The sequence below is a fragment of the Psammomys obesus genome, unplaced genomic scaffold (genome assembly GCF_907164565.1).
Source record: "Psammomys obesus unplaced genomic scaffold, mPsaObe1.curated_primary_1811, whole genome shotgun sequence".
NCBI lineage: Eukaryota > Metazoa > Chordata > Mammalia > Rodentia > Muridae > Psammomys > Psammomys obesus.
Genome location: NW_026596073.1, coordinates 9,004,824 through 9,021,781, shown reverse-complemented (window position 1 = coordinate 9,021,781; position 16,958 = coordinate 9,004,824). Strand labels below are relative to the sequence as shown.

General features: G+C 38.7%; 1 protein-coding gene across 1 annotated transcript in view; it reads left to right on the top strand.

Annotated features, from left to right (window-relative positions):
* Positions 1-16,958, top strand: part of Trhde (thyrotropin releasing hormone degrading enzyme) — a 481,130-nt gene that overhangs the window by 121,208 nt on the left and 342,964 nt on the right. The window contains exon 3 of the mRNA XM_055626014.1: positions 447-573. Within this exon, the coding sequence (XP_055481989.1) occupies positions 447-573 (127 nt within the window). The remainder of the gene's footprint in view (positions 1-446; positions 574-16,958) is intronic.

Here is a 16,958-nt window from a genome sequence, read left to right as displayed (position 1 = left end):
CACACACACACACACACACACACACACACACACACACACACACACACTTTTTCTAATCTGGTAATTCTTCCAAAGCCCTGATGCAGCATGTCTTAACAGACGGTGAGTTTTCTCCCTTGCTGAGCCAGGCATCCATTATACTAATCCACCATGCCTTCATATCTCTAGCAAGCACATGTAAGTGATAACTTAGAATATTTATTTTGACGCAAGGTGTATAAATCTTTTCTATGGCATCCTGGAAAGTGAGGAAATTGTGACTTGCTCAACTCAGCTATGTCAGTTGTTTAAATTTGGCTCTTTCACCACAGTGTGCTTTGATATATAAACAAGAACTGTTTAATTTTTATGCTATACAAAGTGATTTGTGCAGATTCATATGTACAGGGAAAATAAAACTCAAGTACCAAAAGGCTAAAGTAACTTTTATATATATTTTTAATTAGGTTCGATTATATGCAAGACCCGACGCTATCAGAAGAGGATCCGGGGACTATGCTCTCCACATTACAAAGAGATTAATAGAATTTTATGAAGACTACTTTAAAGTGCCCTATTCTTTGCCAAAACTAGGTAAGAATTTCTTGGTTATTTTATTGGAAGGACTCCCAGACGATGGAATTTCTTCTTCATCATTAGTTGAGTCATCCAGAAGCTTACAAATTCAAAGGTTAATATTTTTAGAGATGAAGGACAAAAATAATTTCTTCTGAGGAGGTAAAATAAGATTAATGTCCTGGAGTCTTGCCAGTAAGTGCTCATGGGAATTAAGGAAGGCATTATGTGAGTCAGAATTCCAAAAAATAACCTAAATAGCTACAATTTGTTAAATACAGCCTATGGAGGGGTGCTTGCCAAAAATCACGTTTAATCACTACAACAACCACGTGGCCAGATGCAATTAGAGCACATTTCATATAAGGGGATTGAAGGTGTTTCCTAGCATTGAGACACCCTGGTCTGTCTGACTCTCAGAACTAGGCAATATTGTATCCAGAGCTGACATGGATAACCTTTCTGTCTCCAAACTGTTATATGTCAAATATTCATGAATTGGCTTTCCTTTAAGTTATTTTTTAAGATTGTATTTGTAGTATACATCTAAGCTAATAAAAAAGTGACAGAAGAAAAACTTGGTAACAATGGAAATTGTTACAATAATGGAATGTTCTTGTGTGCATTCCTTTTACAGAGCGAATGTGCTCAGTAATTGTTGGTCCTGTGAATAAACACATTAATGTATTATTCCAATTTGAATGAGCCTGTGCTTTTGGCAGGAAGTGAGCTAGAATGTTCCAGGACAGTATAAAGGGTGCACATATGCATTAGAAATGTTGACGTTCCTTTCCCTTTTCAGAAACTTGATTTTGGATGTGACATCACAATGGCCTTTTGTTTCCCACTCACCCCTCTCTTACCATTTCCTTTCCAAGTATGTTTTGTTTTTGTCAGAATCCACAGAAGATACATTTTTGTTCTTGTTGTTGAGAAGAATAAAGTGTTTATTTGATCAAAAGTGTTAGTTTGAACCACAGGTTCACTTCCCTGGAGAATTGGGCCTATTTCATTAAAGTACCTGCCTGCTTTTTTCTTTTAACCCTCTCTCATCTCCTCCCAATGCTATCCTTCCTCCCTCTTCTCCTGCCATGACCCTCTCAGAGTCCACTGATAGGGGGGAGGTCCTCTTCCCCTTCTATTTGACCCTAGCCTATCAAGTCTCATCAGGACTGGTTGCATTGTCTTCCTCTGTGGTCTGGCAAGGTTACACTGTGGATTCTGTGGATTCTGACAAAAACAAAATATACTTGGAAAGGAAATGGTAAGAGAGGGGTGAGTGGGAAACAAAAGGCCATTGTGATGTCACATCCAAAATCAAGTTTCTGAAAAGGTGATCAGAGAGCCAGCTACTGAGTTCATGCCAGAGAAAGTCCCTGCTCCCCTTACTAGTGTCCCCACTTGGAGACTGAGTCTATGGGCTACATCTGTGCTGAGGTTTTAAGTCCTCTCCATGCACTGTCCTTGGTTGGGGTATCAATCTCTGCAGGTCCCCCCGGGCTCAGATTTTATGGCTCTGTTGGTCTCCTTTATTGGTCATACAATGAGGAGTTCAGAAACTAGAGAGAAGAGCTGACATTGTCATCTTGGCATGGCATTCCATGTAATGAACTGTATTGAAAACTTGTAAGGTCTTTTGGAAATATTCACTCAGCATTTACAAACAAAGTTTTATTTCAGATAGGATCTGTACCTTTCCTTTTTATATCTGCTTCCTCTATAGAAACTGTTTCACTGAAATCTCACTGGTAGTCACCCAAGGCAGAAAAGACTGCCTGACCTCATTTGCATGGGAGGTGGTGTGCTGTTATCTTCACCAGGTAACTGGGAACTTCCCAGCTTGACCCTAATGTAAAATTCACAAGTGCTTATGTTGCAAGTTCAGCAACAGAAATAAAATGTGGATCCTTCTCTGTCCCCTTCAGACAAGTGATTAGCAGAAGAACTCAATTTATAACTTCAGGGGGTTCCATGGAACTGTCAGCTTGCAGCAGGATTCATTTCTGCTCCTCTATTTCACTCACAATTGAACCATGCAGGCTTTCATCTGCAGAAAAAAAAAAAGCTTTATTCACCATTGCTACTACTTGTTAAGCTACCTTATGGTGTATATAATTGAATGATTTGACTTACGCCAGCACACTCCTTTTTATATATCTAGGGGAGTTACTGCAGCTCAGGGTGCTTTATGAAATTTCTTGTAAAGGTCTACTTATTTCCTCTATCTGTAGATGTGTATGCTAATGGATTTGTAAGTACGTTTTCTAAATATTCCTTACATAAAATCTCTAGTCACAGAATCATTTTTGACAAATCCTCAACTTCCATCATATATTACGAAGTACATTTTAAGTAAATTTTACATCCACTACCTCAAACTTTGTTAATGATGCCTGTAGATATATTCTAGATTTTAACTGAGACTGCTTTGACCCTTCAGATTTATCAAAAAATTGTTCCCCAAGGCTCATTCTACCTTTCTTTGCTTCCCTCATGCATTCTGTATGCATTTAGTAAGAGTCTTCCATAGTCATTTTTTCTTTTTTTAATTTATTTTTTTATTAATTGCTGTTTATTCTCTTTGTATTCTCCCTGTACCTCCTTCCCTCATCCCCTCCTAACCCCACCCTCCCTCTTTCCCACCATGTCCTTCTCCCAGACCACTGAAAAGGGGCCTATCACAGAGGGCCTCTGAAAGGCTCTACCCTGAAAGGTATTGAAGATGTTGATACTCATAGCCAAACTTTGGGCAGAGTACAGGGAATCTTATGAAAGAAGTGGGAGATAGTAAGATCTGAGAGGACAGGAGGTCCAAAAGGACAGCGACAAATCCTAAAATTCTGGGCATAGGGGTCTTTTCTGAAACTGATACTCCAACCAAGGACTACTCACGGAGATGGACTGGAACCCCTGCACAGAGGTAGCTTATGGCAGTTCAGTATCCAAATGGCCTTCATAGTAATGGGAACAGGGACTGTCTCTGACATGAACTGATTGGCCTGCTCTTTGATCACCACCCCCAAGTGGGGAGCAGCCTTACCAGGCCACAGAAGAAGACAATGCAGCCACTCATTTTTTCATATGATGGAAATACTGTAGTGACCAAAATAGGCAAAAATCCTTTCTTTCTAAGAGATTTCATTCTACCAGGTGATGACAGACAGAAAGCCAATTAGTAGCAAATATGCTTGTCAGCTGGAGACAATCATTAAACAGCTAACATGCTAGCTATAGTGCCACCCACCAGTCATTACAGCACTAAAAAGGCTGAAGCAGGAGGATGACAAGTTTGAGGCCAGCTGGGCCATGTTGTGAGACCTGGGTTAAATCAATCAATCAATCAATCAATCAATCAATCAATCAATCAATCTTAATAACTAACCAGAATAGAAGTTTAGGAAGTATATGAGTGCCAGATGTGGCATGTATGAGAGTCTGAGGCTTTTAAAAAATAATTAATTAACTATAATTAATTAATTATAGTTTTTAACACAAAAGTATTTATTTGGAAGTGTTTAGATATCAACTCAAGACAATGAAAATGAGATCCCAGTGGAAATCATAGGACATGAGTTATTATCAGAGGGAACAAAGTGCCTAGAGTTTGCAATCAGAGCTTCACGGTGTGTTTGAAGTGGCAAAGAGGTAAGCAGGCATGAAACAGAAGGAGTAAAAGAGTGGACACTCTGAGCTCGGTGTAATGAGGTACAAGATAATGCAGATCCAGAAGGCTGTGGTGAGCTGGCCTTCCCCTCACCCAACTCTTTGAATGCCCAAGCAGACCTAGAGAACAGTATGTAGCCCAGGCAGTGCTCAAACTCACAGTGAGCCTCCTCCTCAGTATCCCACGTCCTGCAGTTGGAGGCATAAGCCACTATACCAGGCTTGGATCTTTCTTTCTTTTCTTTAGCAGTCATTTTCTCTGTTTGACTTTTCAATGTATTATTTCTGAACTTCTCTGTTCTGTTTCATTTCTGATGCTGAAAAGTTTAACTTTGTTGACTGTGACGTAGTGACATAGCTCACGCTAGCTTATAGCTAAGGATTTGAGTTTTCACCCCATGTAGCTTTCAGGGAGAGCTCCTTGAGAGGAATTCTAGTGCGTCTTGTTAGGTTTGCACACCAATTTATTCTCCTTGATAAACAAAGCTATTTATTTATCAGTTTGAGTCAGCATAAGCCGATAGTGTACACAGTATAATTTATATTAATAGTTCTAAGTCGAGTAATGAAAGCCATCTGTATGAGTCACATAGAGTTTTTACTTTTTGGTATTGTTACACAATAGAGTATGCCTGTTATAGTCAACAAGACTTTCTATACGCATTCCATGAGCACTTACAGGGCTGTTTTATGCAAAACACTGTACGCATACATAGAATTAAGTTACCTTTTTATTACAGACAAACCATATTGACAACAAAAAAATTGCAACTGTGTTTGTGTTCATAAAATATGAGTTATTCTTATGATCTTTGTTCGTTTTTACCCACTTACTATCATGGTCTCTTGAAGTAGTATCTATTATTTTATAATTTTTCAGAGGAAGAAATTTAGAGATTTGGTAATGGAATAATGTGAGTAGATCATATAAATAAGAATGAATGGGTTAGGATTTCAAATTCAGGCTATGTAATGCTGTGAAATTTGAAATGCTGTTAAAAAAGGAGATTCTAGAACTTTCCAGCACTCAAAAAAGTGTGCATCACTTTAATAAAGCAAATTATTTACTAATGGGATAATATATTAGCTAATTTTGTTAATTTCTTACTTGCAAAAGCCATTGCAAGAAATGTGGAGAGAAAAACTGTGAAGAAACAAGTCTGACGAATCACAGCAGCATCAACATGGAGGCATACCTAACTATTGCAAATGTGTTCTCATCAGAGATGTTTATAAGTTAATTAGACGGCAGATAAAATGACTGGCACAATATTTTGCTATTCACCCTATTTAGATTTCAATTAATCATGGCAGATAGTTTTCGGCTTTCCTTTGCTGATGCTCTGTAATTTGTAAATCGATGTGTTGTAAAGGAGTTTGCTTGACTGCTTCTTTTCAAGACAGCACACTTGCTTTTATGGGAAAATTCATTGCGTGCCTGGCACAGTGCTGAGGCTGTAGAGGGAGCACAAGCATTTTGTCATAGGACTTTCTGCCCTCAAGGAGACGTGGAGGAAGTAATACAGTGTTTAAAGGGACGAATGAGGTTGATACTCACAAAGTTTAAAATATAGCCGAGCACTTGAGTCTGATAGGGAAATATTTAATACCACTTTAAACGAAGAGTGTGAGTTCTGTGCTATAGCTGTGAAGTGTACTTACAGGGAAGCCTCCTCTTTATGTGAATCCAGAGCAGAGCGGCTGGTGAGAAAGAACAGAGATTATTCTGAGCCTTGTGGAAGGCAGGTGTCCGTGCATACCTGGGATCCTGTAAATCACACTAATGACTCCTCATTTTCTAGAATGGAACAGATATGTAGTAGGATACATTTTCTTACTAGAGTTTGAGACTAAGAAATGCTGGTTTGAACGATAGGGTTTTGTTTAAGCAATATTAGACGTACCTGATTTTTCTGTTTTTGCATGTGTGTGTATGAATGTGTGTGTGTGTGTGTGTGTGGCATAGTAATGCATGTGGAGGCCAGAGGTCAGCTTCAGGCATCATTTCTCAGTAACTCTGTACCTTGATTTTGAGACAGAGATAGCCTGATGTTTCACTCCCATTGCAACACGTTGCTTTCATTAATTGATTTTTGTCTCTATCCTGTTTAATCAGGAGCTTGAGGCTCACCGGTTCAGCCAGGCTAGCCAGAGAGCCCCAAGGTTCTGCTTGTCTCCACCTCCCCAACACTCTGAGCACAGACACTCACATCAACACAACTGGCTTCTCCCTCCACACTCCTCCCCCACGGGTGCTGGGGCTCCAGTTCTTCATGTTTGGATGCAGGCTTTTTTACATGCTTCACCTCCTCTCCAGCCTCACATGTCTTTTTGATTTTAGTGTTGATGAGGGGGATAATGATGTTCTGCTACTTGCAAAAAATAAAACCTCTAGATATTTCATGTTGTAGTTGGAACACATACAGATATACACATATGTAATTTGAAATACACTAACAGTATAGCTTATTAAATTTTTCCTTTTTTGTATAGACTACTAAGCATTATACGTCTTATGATGCTTGTTTTTAAGTGGTGAATATAGCCTTGTTTCATTTGGTATAACTGTGTATTACCATTTCGTGTTAATTGTAAGACTCATAGTTTAATTGAAGTTTGTTTTGATATTTTTAAAAGTATGTCTTCTTTACCTTTTTCAAAAATAAATAATTAGTATGATGTGACTATTTGGCTAAAGTCCATATCTAATATTGCTTTTTAAGATAAAAATCTTCGGCCTCATTGTGTGGAACATAAATTTACTCTCAAAATGCTTTCTTTGGTAAGAATTCCTCAAATTAGCCTGTCAAAAGAGATTGGGTTTAATTAATGGTGGGAAAGAGAGATTATTTTGGAATTGTGTAGGAGAGCAAGCCCAGGTCTTCCTTGGACGCTGTGAATCACTTTGATGGAGTCAACATTTTTCTACAGTGTGATAGACAGCATGCTGTAAGGCTCAGTTTTGTGGTTGTCGGTGGGGTCTATTGTGGGTCCTTTGTGGGCTATGAAGATTAGTGCCTTAGAGAGTTTGGTACAACAGAGCTTTGCTTTTTACTCTACCAAGTATCACAGAACTGAGTCTTCAGGCAGCTTTCCCTTCCCCTCTTTAAACATAAGACACAAATTCTTCCATTTTATGAAAGTAATTTATTTTGGAAAGTACTCGATCTGGTGATTTTTCTTGTAAGCCAAAATGATGGTTATAATTTCTTTCAATAGGAAGTGTTTTATATGTTCCTAAACTCCATTTGACAACCATTTTTGTGAAAGCAACACCAAATCCTATTAAAATAGACACAGTTATTCCAACATTTCACAGTTATTTTAGCACAATTTAACAAGGCATTTTATTCCTTCATTAATTATTCTATAATATGGCCATTTAACTGCTCTTGTTAAGCTATTTTGTAACTATTACATGCTGTATACTTTCAGTACTAACAAACAGAACCTATACAAGATACTCACTATTTGTGATATTTAACCACTAATAAAAAAGAAATAAACAAAATATTAAAGTTGAAAGAAATCAATGAAAACAATGCATTTCATGGGAATGATGTACAGGATTATTACACTATAAACAAGCAAGCCATAATATGAGATGGAGGATTTAATGTAACAAAAACTAACTGTAAGGCTGAATTAACTAATTAATTCAGCAGGCATTTATTGAATAGTTACTATATACATCGTATTACATAATGGTAACAAGTTGGGCCATCTTTCACTAAAAACTTCAAATCTAATTTTAAATATTTCTCAAAACAATTTTACTGACTTGACAGTGTTATTACATATTCTATTTGCCTGATGTTTTCCCCCACTCCTTCCCAAGTTTTAAGAGTTTCAGACATTCATAACTGAGATTTCTTCTAAGCATATTTTTACTAATTCAACCAGAGTCTAGCTTGACATATATTTATGAAGAGATCTCCAACATAATGTTTAAATTATCTGAACAGCGATATTTGGTTCCTAGACTAGGATATGAATTTCCAGCGATTACACATTTGATTACTGCATAAGCCTTCTGCCTTATACTCTACTTTCACACCCAGGATGATCAGGAGTATCAGGCCTTGGTTTGGAAGAGATGGGCCCTCCTTTTGTGTGCCCCTCTCACTCTCTTTTCTCACCTGCTCAAAGACATCACTTCAGCCATTCTTCACTTCTCCCCAGTGTTCAGTTTCTCCTCATTCCTGGTTTCTTATCTATCAGCATTAAAAGTATGGCACTGTTTTCTTAGCTCCCCTGGCTATATGTCTGCTCACTCTGGCTGTGGATCTATTTCTTTCCCTCCTTATACAGCTAAACTTCTTTGAAAGGATTGTCTTTGTGGCTGGGCTTTGATTTCTCTTTTTCTTGTCTTCTGTGAATGTACTCTGCATCAGCCTTTTGCCCTTTATCCTGCGCTAAAACTTCTCAGGTTCACTAAAACTTCCACACTGCAAATCCCACCATTAGTTTTTAGTCTTCATCAGCGGCATCTGACACGATTGTTCTTCTCAGCTCCTCGAGGCTCAACTTCACTTTTTCCTCATTTTTTTTGTCTATCTTTTAGAACTGCACATTTTAAAAAATTATTTTCTTATTCTACTTCTTTCCCCCTTTAAATCTTTCTAGTTGCTTCACAAATGTGTGCTCCAGAGTGAACTTTGATATCTCTTTCCGTTGTTACTGACTCTGGTGGAATCTCTTTTATTTGTAAACACCAAAGACAATTCGCTGAGGCTGATGACTTCTAGATTTACGTCTCAGACTTTCCTCTCAAGTTTAACTTTTACTTTCTACCTGGCACCTGCACTGGATGGCACAGAACAAATGCAAACCAACAAGAAGAGCTGTTTTCCTTCTGCTTTCACAGACAATCCACACAGATGACTTCTGTTCCCCTTGCTGCCCGACCTATCACATGCTGTATTTCTTCTCACCAGTAGTGGTCGCCTTCTCTGGGACCAGCACCCTCCAAGGGTCTCCTAGCGTTTAACTGTCCTGAGGTCCTGTCCGTTTAGAATTCACTACATGAATGTGTTTTGAGTTTTGTATAATGGTATAGAAATATGATTGGGCAAAAGGGGGGGGACTGGCTGGAGAAAACCAACGGACCTATCTCATTAATTTCTTTTAGGCTTCTAAGTATGGCATTCCTTTCTACACTATGGTAATAGATCCCTTCTGAATAAAGGTCGTTTTATCTGCTAGTAGACAAGATATGACACAGGGACTTTCAGTGAGACTGAAATGTGGAATAAGAGTGTATTTTCTATGACTTGCCTTGGTAGAGAGAACTTCTAGCTGTTATGCCTGCCCTGGGAAGGGAGTTAGGAGCAGGGAACTATGGAAACACACACACACACACACACACACACACACACACACACACACAATAGTATGGCAGATACTCAGTGAGTATAAACAAATTAACATTCTTAATGTGAACTCAAGCCATTTTGAAAACAATGTGGACCAGTCTTTCATTCCCACTCATCTAAATTCAGTAAGTCCCTGCTGTTTTCTCACCATTTTCCTAGTTACTCCTCTCCCTCCAGGCTTCTTGTTCTTTTTCAAAAATGTAATTTACTTTTTTTTCAACTTTAATTTTTGTTTATTCATTTCACATCCCTATCGTAAGCCTCTCCCTCCTTTCCACCCTCCCTCCGTGTCTTCCCTATGCTCCCTTCCCTACTCATCAAAGAGGAGGAGGCCCCTTCCCAGCATATCTAGTTGTATCAGAACTGAGAGCATCCTCTCTCCCTGTGACCTGGTGAAGTAGCCCTGCTGGGGGGAGAGTGATCGAAGAGCAGGCAACAGAGTCCATGTCAGAGTCAGCCCCCATGTTTTCCCGTTACCAGGGAACCTATATGAGGACTGAGTTACCCATAGGCTACATCTGTGTAGGAGACCAAAGGCCAGTCTATGCATGGTTTTTGGTTGGTGCTTCAGTCTCCAAAGTCTCCCCTGGGCCCTGGTTAATTGGCTCTGTTGGTCTTCTTGTGGAGTTCCTGTCCCTCTGGGTTCTTCTATTCTTTCCCCAACTCTTTCACAAGATTTCCTGGACTCCATCCAATGTTTGGTGGTGGTCTCTGCATCTGTTTCCATCAGATGCTGGGTGGAGCCACTCAGAGGACACCTATGTGAGGCCTCTATCTGCAAGCATAGCAGAGTATCCTTTATCATGTCAGGGGTTTGGCTGTCTCCCTTGAGATGAGTCTCATGTTGATCCAGTCATTGGTTAGACATTCCCTCAATCTTTGGTCTATTTTTGTTTCTGCATATGTTGTAGGAAGGGTAAATTTTTGGGTCAAGGTTTTTGTGGGTGGATTGGTGTTCCTCTCCTTCCACTAGGAGTTGTGTCTAGTCTTCAAACTCCATGACCCCTGTTATCAGGAGTTTTAGCTAGAGTCACCATCATATCTTCCCAGGAGCTTACCCTGTTGTAGGTCTCCAGCTTGTAAAAGAGAAGTCCTTGCCAAAGGCTTTTTTACTCTCTGCAAGCCCTCTGTCTTCCAATTCCTGCTCTCTCCTGGTCTGATTTTTCCCCAGGTCTCTCATTTTTCTGTGTTTCCTCTCTTACCCTGTTCTCTCTCTCTCTCTCTCTCTTTTTTTTTTTTACCAACCTTACATATGACAAAGGGCTTAAATCTAAAATATATAAAGAACCCAAGAAATTACACACCAACAAACCAAATTATCCAATTTAAAAATTGGGTACAGAGAGAAACAGAGAATTCTCAGCAGAGGAGTATCAAATGGTGAGAAGCACTTAAAGAAATGCTCAGTGTCTTTAGTTATCAGGGAAATGCAAGTCAAAATGACTCCGATATTCCAGCTTGCACCCATCACAATGGCTAAGATAAAAAACACAAGTAACAGCACATTCTGGTGAGATTGTGGAGAAAAAGAAACACTCTTCCATTGTTGGTGGGAGTGCAAACTTGTACAGCCACTCAGGAAATCTATCTGGTGCTATCTCAGAAAACTGAGAATAGATCTACCTCAAGACACAGATTTAACACTCCTGGGCATATACCCAAAAGATGCTCCACCATACAACAAAGACACTTGGTCAGTTATGTTCATAGCAGCTTTATTCATAATAGCCAGAATCTGGAAACAATCTAGGTGTCCTTCAACTAAAGAATGGAATAAAGAAATTATGGTACATTTACACAATGGAATACTATTCAGCTATTAAAAACAGGGAAATCATGAAATTTGCAGGCAAATGAATGGAACTAGAAAAGATCTTCCTAAGTGTGGTAGCCCAGACCCAGAAAGACACACATGGCATGTACTCACTTATAAGTGGATTTTAGCTATATATAGTACAGAATAACCATACTACAACTCACAGACCCAAAGAAAATAACAAGAAGGACTCAAGGGAGGATGCTTAACTCCCAGGCAGAAGTAGAAATATAATAGACAGCCTTTATGTTCTTGAGCTTAGGTCATGAGTTTAACCCATGGGAGGCCGAGGCACAGAGATTGTGAGTTTGGGCCAACTTGGTCTACTTAGTGAGAACCTATCTCAAACAAAGCAACAACAAGAAGAAACAATGTTCAACACAAATAAAATATTGTTATATGGTATGAGAAGATGGTTCCTAAATTTACAGATAGTACTCACCTTCACCGTTTTCAGCTTTAGGATTGTACAAAAGGTGTATGCTTCCAGGAAAAAAAATACTTTGAATGCTTTTCTCTTCCTAGGCTAACAATATATGGTTTGATATTCTTGAGACTCTGGAAGGCAGTTCTGAGACACAGCTCCAGCCAGTCATGTAATCATGAGGGTAGTCAGCTACTATTCCCACATTCTGTAGGTTAACAGTGTTGAATGCTCTTTCCATTTATGGTAGGCTAATTGGGTTATAATTATGTCCTAAAGCCACAGAGCATATGTGCAGACTTACCACGAGGAGGATTAGAGTTGTCTGGCAATGCCACTTGGCTGATCAATATCCCAATGACTCACCTTGCTCGAAGATCAGAATCTAGGGTTCCTTCAACCCAGAAGAGCCTTTATAATCTGGCCCTTCCCTGACATGCAGGTCTCACCTCCTATTTCTCTATAGACCAGTGTTTCTGTTGTTATTAATCTATTTTTGCTTTTTCCTCCAACATACCAAACACTCTCCAACCCAAGACCTTTGTTCTTCCAGACTTGAAGATTTTTTTCTACAGATATATACACAGATAAAGTATGAGATCTGATCCTCTACTTAAATATAACCATGGTGATCATTTTCACCTCCTTTCCATTCTTCACCCCTTTTCACTAGCACTTTCTCTCTTCACATAGCATGCATTTTATTTGTGTATAATTTATTTTCTTTACTAACTGTATCTAATATCTCCCTTTCCTCTCTCCTGGAATGAAGTCTTTGAGATCAGGCTATTTTCTTTCAATGTGTTCATTGATCTAATTCATTTGCCTAGAACGGTGCATTGTCCAAAGTAGGCACCAAATCAATGCTTATAAATAAATGAGTGGCTGTGGACGTCTTCCCTTTCATGAAAGAAAAGGGAACTCTGTCTTACACATTAAATGCAATATATTTTTTAGCTTACTAAACAAAGAAATAAAAGAAACGCACCCCATAAAAACCCCTTTTGATAAATACAAGAAGAAAAGAGGCAAGATGGCTTAGCTATAGTTGTTTCAGTGTTTTCATTAAGGATCCACATAAATAAATCATCAGCCCAAAATGGGTGAGTTCCTGTCTGAAGAAGTAATGAGCATTTGGCTTTATGATTATATTCTAATGAGGGAGGTTATTAGAAAGCTGAGATTTGAATTGGGGTTGTTTTGTAATTTAAGATAAAGTAATGATATATTCATCCATCAACTTTTCCTCATTGTTCTTTGAAAAGAAAACAGCACTTATTCATGGATTTTAAATATTTATTGAGTGTTTATTCTGTAATAAACACCATTCTACTTGGTACACTAAAAAAAAAGCTATTACTAGTTAACAAAAGACATAATTGGGTTTACATATTAGTGAGAATAAAAGCAGATGTGAACACACATATTTATGGGCATAGCTAGATATTGATAACCATGATAGAGGAAGAAGACCAGAGAAGAAAATGTCTGATGTGTTGGTAAGAGAGGAGTTTTCCATTTTATATAGGAAGATGATAATATATTTGCTGATAATAATGTTACTTTATGAGAGGTAACTTAGGGAACAGTACTGGCTTACCAGAGAAATGGTAAGAAGACCAGTGTGAATGAAGCACTGTGGCTAAGGCTAACATAGGTTGAGTCTCTGAGGATGTAACCAGAATGATGATGAAGGATCTTGTTGAATGGCCACTGAAAGGTGTGCCAGTCATACTAAGCAAAGGTATTGTCTTGGGGAGGCGATAACAAAATGGCATAGATTGGATGGCTCAATTAATACAAACTTATTTTCAAGTGTTTCTAAAATGCAAAAAAAAATTTAAAACAAGTTGCCAGTTTGGATGTCCAAGTTCTTCTTGGGGCTTCCTTTCTGACTCACAGATGGCTTCCTTCTTTTGATGTTTTCACATGGCCAAGGGAAAGCAGGTACTCATCTGATTCTCATTACGCAGATCCTAATTTCAAGAGCTCATCTAAGTGTTATGCTCTCCCCAGGCCCATTTCCAGTTACCATCATAAGGGCTTAGCCATTGATTATAGGGGCGAGAGTACACACACCCAGGATGGGGCAGTCTGCAATCAGGTATAATCTGCTGTAACACAGATTCTAGGCAATCACACTGGCTGTTTCATGCAGAAAAGTATTGGCAGGATGAGAGAAGCTTAGAGCAGACCGAATCTGATGCATCAAACCAAGAAATAACCCTGTGTTGAATCAGAATGGCAGCCACAAAAGTGGTAAGAAGTGAACAGATTCCTGATATTATTATTATTAATACCAATTTATTCACTTGGTATCCCTGTTGTAGCCCCCTCCCTCATGTCCTCCTAGTGCCATCTCCCTCACTCTTTGTCCCCAATCTCTCTCCCCTCATCCACTGACATGGGAAGTCCTCCTCCCTACTGTCTGACCCTAGCCTATTAGGTCCCATCAGGACTGGCTGGACCCTCTTCCTCTGTGAGCTGGCTAGGTCGCCGCGCCAGGGAGAAGGAGAACCAACAAAAGTTTCTGTACAACAATGGGACTTCAAATGAAATCTTCATGTTGGTTACTTCCAAACTATAGTTTTGAAGAGTTTGAGAAGCTACTTGGACTATGATGCATAGATAGGTATATTTGAATATATATATATTTCCTATGATGCTACAGTGAGGGAATAAATCTTTTTATGCTCCACTTTCTCTTGCTCTTTGAAATGAGCATAGCAAGATAAATAATTTATATTTTCTGCATTTTTTCAGTTATTTTAAAAAGATTTATTTTGTTTTTAAAATTATGTAGACGTGTGTGTATATGGGCATGGTGGGTGTGTGAGCAGAGTTGTCAGATCCCTGAGAGCTCGAGTTGCAGGTGATTATGGACCACCAGACCAAGGTGCTGGGAATCACACTCCATCCTCTGTAAGAGCAGCACATGCTCTTAACTGCTGAGCCATCTCCTCGGCCCCTATTTTCTGTATTTTCTAAACAGAGCAGCTGTACTTAGACAAAATAATGGCTGTAATAAGCCTCTTCTTGAAGTGAATTGTTTCCTTCACTGCCCATTGGTCAATCTGGAGTTAATTAGAGCCAAAATAAAATCCAAAGCCCTGGAGAAAGGGAGGAACATTTCATTAAAGTCTAGAGGGGGATTACTGCTGACGGTAGCACTGCCAATCAGGCGATTTTCAAAGAAAGGTGACCATTCCCGTAAACTTTACAGCAAAAATAGCTTGTATTGAGATCAGAAGGTTTTTCAAATTAGTTTCATTTCAAGGAGCTGAGCCTGAGAGGTTGTTATGTAAATTAGGGTTAAGCATCTAGAAGTTGACTGAAGCAAAAAATGCTCTACTAACAGCGACATGGTCGTCTTTTTCTTTTCTGTGCTCACTGTTAACTGTGACGGGACCCTTCAGATGTTTCCATTGTAAACATTCACAGGCATTAATTATTTCTCAGGGTTAGGGACCGGAGTGGTTATCATAGTTAGGCCACTATCCCTTTAACTTTTGCATTAAGGTCTTACAATCTTATTAAAGGTTGATGGAAAATTAGTGAATTTGTTTGTTTACCTTGTAGTGCTAGTGGTCAAACCTAGGGCATTTTGTATGGTAAACAAGTCCTTTACCAACGTGCTTCAAGCCCTTGTTTTTTGTCTGTTTATTATTTATGTATGTGAGTTTTTTAATTATTATTTTTGAGACAAGATCTCATTATGAAGCTTAAGCTGTCCCGGAACCTACTGTCTTTCAGCTCTTTTGAGGGCCAGGGCTACTGCTGTCCACTACTGTGCCTGGATTATAGTGTAGAATTTGTGCTTATAAGCATATAGATGATGGGGATTGTTGTGTTATCCGTTGGTTTACCCCGGTTATTTTACATCCAACTGTGTATATTCCACTGGTAGATGACTACCAGAAAGAAAGAAAGAACAATCTTTGGACAAATTCTAGCTGATAATAATTGTAATTATTTTTGAGAAAGAAAAATGTTTAAATATAAAATCTACTATTTTTAGAAGTTTTATACTTTCAACTTTATCCATCATGACACCGGAAGACCTTGGCGTTCCACTAAAAGTTTCTGAGAGATTTCAAGGGGAAATGTCCTCGTCCTGATCCATCTTTGTGTTAGAAATCTTTCATGCTGTCTATGAGAATTTTCATGGGCTACTTCCATACTTTTAGGTATAAAATATACCAAAGTATAAGACAAAGCTTAACTTGTCGGGAAAACTGTAGCACACAGGCAAAACGAATCCAATACAGTACCTACAAATGAAAAATTCAGGGCAATCTAGAGGTATTTTAAAGGGTAATTTTGAGTGAAAGGGTGAGTCCCAAATGCATTTTTTTCCAGTTGGAAGAATTTTAATAGTTTATTACTCATATTCATTCCTTATTGGATTCAATTTTTTTCTTGTAGGTTCTGTCTTCCTATAAGAAACTATTCACAAGTGACCTAAACAGTATAGAATGCTTTTTGGATTTTAAATTGTTTAGTAATTCTTCTTATTTTACAGACTGAAAGATATTCACCCATGTGAAAAGTAATTGGTAGTTGGTAATGTTTAGGATCATTTGGCTGGAGATATACCCTGTCAATTTTTATTAATATTAATAAAGTTACCTGGTATCTGGCATGAATCTTGATGAGCCAAATTCTGCTAGTGAGCAAAACCAACACTCTTCATCTATAGCAGACATTCCAGTATAATTTCTGGTGGACTGTCTTATGTTCCCCCAGAGTTAATGTGTTGAAGTTCTAACTCCCAATGCAACTGTGTTCAGCATACCCAGTGATTAAAGGACAATTGGGAAGTAATTAAGGTTGAGTACGGTAATTTTACTCTGTTCCTAACTTGATAGATTAGTAGATTTGTAATAACAATGAGGAAGAGAGTAATAATAGGTCATTCTCCCTCTTTCTGATATGTGAAGACCCAAGTGGACAACCATGCCAGAAAATATGCCTCTATGCTGTCAGCACTATGGACTTCTAGCTACCAGAATGATGAGAAAATACAGTCTGTTTAACTGACCCAGTCTTTGGTGTTTTGTTCTATCAGCTCAAGCCACCACACACACACACACACACACACACACACACACACACACACACACAC